The sequence below is a fragment of the Electrona antarctica genome, assembly GCF_951216825.1.
Source record: "Electrona antarctica genome assembly, contig: scaffold_78, whole genome shotgun sequence".
NCBI lineage: Eukaryota > Metazoa > Chordata > Actinopteri > Myctophiformes > Myctophidae > Electrona > Electrona antarctica.
The window spans coordinates 206,969-213,598 of NW_027637964.1; the positions used below are offsets into that span (position 1 = coordinate 206,969).

The 6,630-nt window shown below is 41.3% G+C and overlaps 1 protein-coding gene across 2 annotated transcripts; it reads right to left on the minus strand.

The window, feature by feature from the left end:
* Positions 1 to 2,411: 2,411 nt before the first annotated feature.
* tomm5 (translocase of outer mitochondrial membrane 5 homolog (yeast)) lies at positions 2,412 to 6,312 on the minus strand. 2 transcript variants are annotated; one of them, XM_079531400.1, is made up of 4 exons: positions 6,230 to 6,241; positions 6,157 to 6,184; positions 5,379 to 5,483; positions 2,412 to 2,842 (listed from the first exon to the last, which is right to left on the minus strand). In XM_079531400.1, the coding sequence occupies exons 2-4, from the start codon at positions 6,170 to 6,172 to the stop codon at positions 2,808 to 2,810; spliced, it is 156 nt and encodes a 51-aa protein (XP_079387526.1). In that variant the 5' UTR covers positions 6,173 to 6,184; positions 6,230 to 6,241; the 3' UTR covers positions 2,412 to 2,807. The 2 variants fall into 2 exon arrangements, with proteins under 2 accessions (XP_079387526.1, XP_079387525.1); XM_079531399.1 differs by having other exon boundaries at positions 6,157 to 6,312.
* Positions 6,313 to 6,630: the final 318 nt, after the last annotated feature.

The following is a 6,630-nucleotide window of genomic DNA, read 5'->3' on the forward strand; positions in this document are numbered from 1 at the left end:
AAGTGCCCTTGAACAAGGCATTGAACCACTACGATGAAATGTGTTCTATGAGCAGGGCCTGGCTGGAAAGAAGTTCTTGAGCTTAGCCCAGATACCCTGGGTAAATATAGATTTCATTTCATTTCATTTCACAATCTGACCTTGTCGCTTTTGTGACGCTTCTGGCAAGACGTCTTATTCTTATGCATTGGAAAAAACATACCCCCCTTCACATTCCCGTTGGATATCTGACAAAGGCTACTATATTTTTTAAAATTGGAAAAAATTAAATACACATTGCGTGGCTCAATCTCCAAATCCAGTAAAGCATGGCAGCCTTTCCTATATGTTGACCGCCTTACACTCGTGCCCCCGATTGAACCTGAATAGCTGTCGCCTGACTAGCCAACCTGTCTTGTCTGGATGATGTTTGTGACCATGAACTGCTTTGTATATTGACTATATTGGAGTGGGGTTTTTTTTTATAGGCCTATGTATATTTTTGATTTTGTTTTGTTTTGAATGTTCTTTGGTTGTCTTGATTTGGAATGTGTGTGTTGTGTGTGTTGACGTTTTTTGTATTTGTTACTCTGTTTGTATTTCTCAATTTACTTCTATATTTGTAAAAAATTGAATAAACAGAACATTAAAAAAAAAAAAAACATAAAAGTTACTATAACTTTGAAACAAGTATATTTATATCAGGAGTTGAATCCCTTCTATCTTCATTACTAGATGATATAATGTGTGAATGTGTTGGTTGTCTCTGATCCATAGCCCTAATGCTTCTATATCCCGCCCTGCATTTATGGCTATGGACCAGAGCCACGTTTACTTCTGCTTCCACTATACATTGAACAACAGCGCCCCCAAGTGGCGATTTCACGCCTCGATCAATCAGGTTGAATCCATCTATGAGTTAGAATGAATGCTGTGGTACAATATTTATATATTCCATTGTATATTCCATTGCCACGGATGTGTGCTTCACCTCACCAAGACTTATAGTTGGCCGTCCAGTTCATTTTAGTTAGCCTACTCTTGTGTTTTTGCTACAAGAGAGAGATACTATGAGGTTTAAGTCTTTAAGCACTCAATTTACAATTTACAATTTAGGCATTTAGCAGACGCTCTTAATCCAGAGCGACTTACATTAAACAAGAACAAAAAGCATGGGCTTACATCACATATATAAAAAGCATTTATCAAGAAACATGCGTAAACTAAGAACGTAACTAGAACATATCTATACAATGACACTATACATATAAACTATACATATATACTATACTATGCTGTACTGTTATTGTGCTGTCTACATGACATGCTATAAGTCTGTTTCAAATGCTATCTAAGTCTAAAAAGTGCTATCTAAGGGGGTAGGGTAAGTGCTATGGGCCATGGTGGAGTCTGAAAAGGTGGGTTTTCAAACTACGGCGGAAGATCGGGAGTGATGCTGCAGTTCTGATTGCAACGGGAAGTGCATTCCACAGTTTTGGGGCCAGAAGGGAGAAGAGTTTGGGACGTGTGGAGCGTTGTCCCGGCGTTTTTAGTGAGGGTACTTCCAGCTTTCCTGCGTTGGCTGATCTGAGTGCGCGGGAGGGTTTGTAGGGTTCAATCATGCTTGCAAGATATGGGGGAGCCATACCTTTGGTTGCTTTAAATGCCAGCATCAGAGTTTTGTATTCTGTGCGGGCAGCGACCGGGAGCCAGTGCAGGGAGCGGAGCAGGGGGGAGACATGTGAGAATTTTGGCTGGTTGAAGACCAAGCGAGCTGCGGCATTTTGGATCAGTTGGAGAGGCTTAAGTGCACATGCCGGTAGGCCAGTGAGGAGGGAGTTACAATAGTCAAGTTTTGACAAGACTGTTGTCTGGATTAGGAGCTGGGCTGATTCCTGGGTGAGGAACGGTCTAATTCGTCGTATGTTATAGAGTGTGAACCTACAGGATCGAGTGACAGCTGTGATGCGAGTTTTGAACGAGAGCTGACTGTCCAGGACTACACCAAGGTTCCTGGCTGTCGGGACAGACGTTACCAGGGCGTTGTCTACGGAAATAGTTAGCTCCCGCATAGGGCAGGACTTAGCTGGGAAGAAGAGAAGCTCAGTCTTGTCTGGGTTCAGCTTGAGGTGGTTGGAGGACATCCACTGTGAGATGTCAGCCAGGCATGCAGTGATGCGCTCAGAGTGAACGTTTTTAATTCAAATCTTTGCTTCTGGGGGGTTCCTGGAACATGTTTTTTTTTAGATGGGAGTCGGCGGCCAATTACAAATAATTTTTGGGGGGGGTCCTTGACATGAAAATGTTTGAGAACCACTGATATAAAAACATGACATGTTTTTCAGAAAACTGTCAGGATTTAGAAGACATGTATTTGTAGAATCGGTTCTCAGGTGTAAATGGCTTTAAAAGAAAAAGAGAAAGAGAAATGGAACGGTTTGAACTCCATGCACTGAACAGGTTCACTTTATTAACACAGCAGGCATGCTCAATGAACGCTCCGCTTGACCAACAATTAAATATGATTTGAGTAACAAGTGCCCCCCCCCCCACGGCGGTGTTCTGTGGAGTCAGAACGACTGGAGTTCAGTGGTGGAGACTTGACAACTGGACTCTGGGTGGTTGAGTTGGTTCAGGGTGGTTGTGTTGGGTTGTAGTCTGTAGTTCATGGTCAGATGGTTGTGTTGGGTGTCCATCCATGGTCAGATGGTCAGATGGTTGTGTTGGGTGTCCATCCATGGTCAGATGGTCAGATGGTTGTGTTGGGTGTCCATCCATGGTCAGATGCTGCTGCATTGAGACGCTCAGCAGACACACTGCCCTGGTCATCAGATGCTGTCCAGCTTCTTTATGACGAACGGAACTGGATGGACAGACAGACAGACAGACAGAGTTAGATTTCATCTTTCTGTTCAGTAACAGTGTTAAATAGCTCTATATTGTGACAGTAATCATTGCTATAGTGTGTTTAGTAACAGTGTTAAATAGCTCTATATTGTGACAGTAATCATTGCTATATAGTGTGTTTAGTAACAGTGTTAAATAGCTCTATATTGTGACAGTAATCATTGCTATAGAGTGTGTTCAGTAACAGTGTTAAATAGCTCTATATTGTGACAGTAATCATTGCTATAGTGTGTTTAGTAACAGTGTTAAATAGCTCTATATTGTGACAGTAATCATTGCTATAGTGTGTGTTTAGTAACAGTGTTAAATAGCTCTATATTGTGACAGTAATCATTGCTATAGTGTGTGTTCAGTAAAACAGTGTTAAATAGCTCTATATTGTGACAGTAATCATTGCTATAGTGTGTTTAGTAACAGTGTTAAATAGCTCTATGTTGTGACAGTAATCATTGCTATAGTGTGTGTTTAGTAACAGTGTTAAATAGCTCTATATTGTGACAGTAATCATTGCTATAGTGTGTGTTCAGTAAAACAGTGTTAAATAGCTCTATATTGTGACAGTAATCATTGCTATATAGTGTGTTCAGTAACAGTGTTAAATAGCTCTATATTGTGACAGTAATCATTGCTATAGAGTGTGTTTAGTAACAGTGTTAAATAGCTCTATATTGTGACAGTAATCATTGCTATAGTGTGTGTTCAGTAAAACAGTGTTAAATAGCTCTATATTGTGACAGTAATCATTGCTATAGAGTGTGTTTTCAGTAACAGTGTGAAATAGCTATATAGTGACAGTAATCATTGCTATAGTGTGTTCAGTAACAGTGTTAAATAGCTCTATATTGTGACAGTAATCATTGCTATAGTGTGTTCAGTAACAGTGTTAAATAGCTCTATATTGTGACAGTAATCATTGCTATAGAGTGTGTTCAGTAACAGTGTTAAATAGCTCTATATATTAATTGTACGTGTATTATAATTCCTGCGACTTGGGAGTCAGATATTGTCCTCTAGTTCCATGTCCATTTGAAAGTTCTGGCATAAAACGTGTGTTTAGTAAAAAACAAAACCTCCACTTTTGACTTTTCATACGAGCTGCAAATGGACAAACATTCCCTGTCAGAAATGAGTGACTGAACAGGTCTCAGATGATGCCTTGTTTTCTTCTCTCTCATTATTTGATCACCCCAAAACATTGTGTTTGTTGTCATGATTTGTCACAACAAGGAAACAAAGGAATGGGGAGTTATGGGGGCGGGACTGCTACATGGACAGGTGTGATCAATTAACACACACGCCAATCACAGCACACCTGTCACTCAGGTGTGTTCGTGTGCTTCCCAAACACAGACCAAGTCTCTCTGGATGTAGAGTCTGATAAACTATCAGTTTAACTAAATAAACTACACTGTAAATTGTAAGGAGGTTTCTCATCACTCCAGAACGTCGTCCGTGAGTTCTGATCATGTTTGTATTTCACCAAAATTCAGACGGATCTGAAACTAGGAGACAAATATCTGACTGACTCCAAGTAGCAGGAATTCATGATTGGGTGAGTCAGTCTCACGCACGCACGCACGCACGCAGCTATATCTCATTAAACCACATGAACCTCAGCATCGCTATCCTGTGGTGAGCTTGTAGATCAGCTATTTTCATGGAACTGGTGTCAATGTGATTGACAGGGGGACTCCTGTCAATCAGACATGGTAACATAGCAACCTCCCCCCCCCCCCCCCTCAGTCACATCCGGTATGTCTAGAGCCCGCCACACACACACACACACACACACACACACACACACACACACACACACACACACACACACACACACACACACACACACACACACACACACACACACACACACACACACACACACACACACACACACACACACACACACACACACACACACACACACACACACACTCTAGGTGCTGCCAGACGGTCGAAAGAGCTGCGCACGTTCTCGGCTGCGCGTAGCTTAAAGCTTGAGTTTTTAGACAGCTGGTGGATGGAAATTAAGCTCCACCTCCGCCGAAGACTTGAGCGGAGGAGAGCGTTTCCGGGAATCTGGCCGTCGCGCAAGTCTTCGGCGGAGGTGGAGCTTCTTTTCCATCCACCAGCTGTCTAAAAACTCAAGCTTTAAGCTGCGCGCAGCTTAAGAAGTGCGCAGCTTAAGAAAGTTTTGCGCTATGGTGTGGAGACGGTGACACACACACACACACACACACACACACACACACACACACACACACACACACACACACACACACACACACACACACACACACACACACACACACACACACACACACACACACCCCTGCAGTGTAAATGACATTGACGGATGTGTGAATGAGTGTAAACATTATAATAATATGATCTGTATTGCATTTATAATCCTATAATATGACCCATTATGCCCATGCAGGTTTCATGTATTTATTATAAAGACATATTAAACATTAATTAAAGCGTATAATTACCTGCTCGCAGGAAAGCGACATAGATGAAGAAGTTCCTGAGTGAAGACAGGACGTCCTCCCTCATCTTCCTCTTCATCTCATCAGGGTCCATCTTGGGACCCAAACCTGATTGATTGAAGTATTTATTAACAGTTTGCAGAATTACAGTACATTTCAAGCACAACTCAATATAAAGACTGTTAACTGTGAGTGGACGACACCATAAAGACTGTTAACTGTGAGTGGACGACACCATAAAGACTGTTAACTGTGAGTGGACGACACCATAAAGACTGTTAACTGTGAGTGGACGACACCATAAAGACTGTTAACTGTGAGTGGACGAGACCATAAAGACTGTTAACTGTGAGTGGACGAGACCATAAAGACTGTTAACTGTGAGTGGACGACACCATAAAGACTGTTAACTGTGAGTGGACGAGACCATAAAGACTGTTAACTGTGAGTGGACGACACCATAAAGACTGTTAACTGTGAGTGGACGACACCATAAAGACTGTTAACTGTGAGTGGACGACACCATAAAGACTGTTAACTGTGAGTGGACGAGACCATAAAGACTGTTAACTGTGAGTGGACGACACCATAAAGACTGTTAACTGTGAGTGGACGACACCATAAAGACTGTTAACTGTGAGTGGACGACACCATAAAGACTGTTAACTGTGAGTGGACGACACCATAAAGCATTACACTTGTTTACAAGAGGGTCCACCTTGTTCAATTCATCATGACATTTAGAGACATACAAATAGACACTTCTATAAAGCCAACAAACCTTCCAGCTTGAACATGATGGGTCTAGAGATCTGGTTTATACTGGGATCCGGATTAAATGGAGTTTCAACTGGGATCCGGATTAAACGTAGATCTGGTTCTGAAGCATGGATGGAGCAAAGAACAAAATAATACGACCTCGGAAATGACGTTGAGGTAGGGTTGCCAGATTCTGCGAGAGTCTGCGAAGTAAGCAACTGGGTCTATGAAAATAAAACAATAACTAAAGACCAAAACAAGCAGCTGTTATTATTATTATTATTATTATTATTATTATAGCACTTTAAAACCTACGTATTAAATTCAATTTGCGTCGGTTATTTTCAAGACAGAAAGAAAGAAAGTGTGGAATATTTTTTTGAAACATTGAAAGAAATCTAGCTGGTACAAAATATGTATTCAGATACATTTTCCTAGATATTTAATTTTGGGGTCCATGACATGGACATTATTTCAGAAACACTGGTTTAGTTAA

Excerpts from the sequence above, each read along its gene's own strand:
- tomm5 (XM_079531399.1), bottom strand. Across the intron at positions 2,843-5,378 it reads TGTCGCTTTCCTGCGAGCAG|TTCCGTTCGTCATAAAGAAG; the intron begins GTAATTATACGC and ends CTGTCCATCCAG.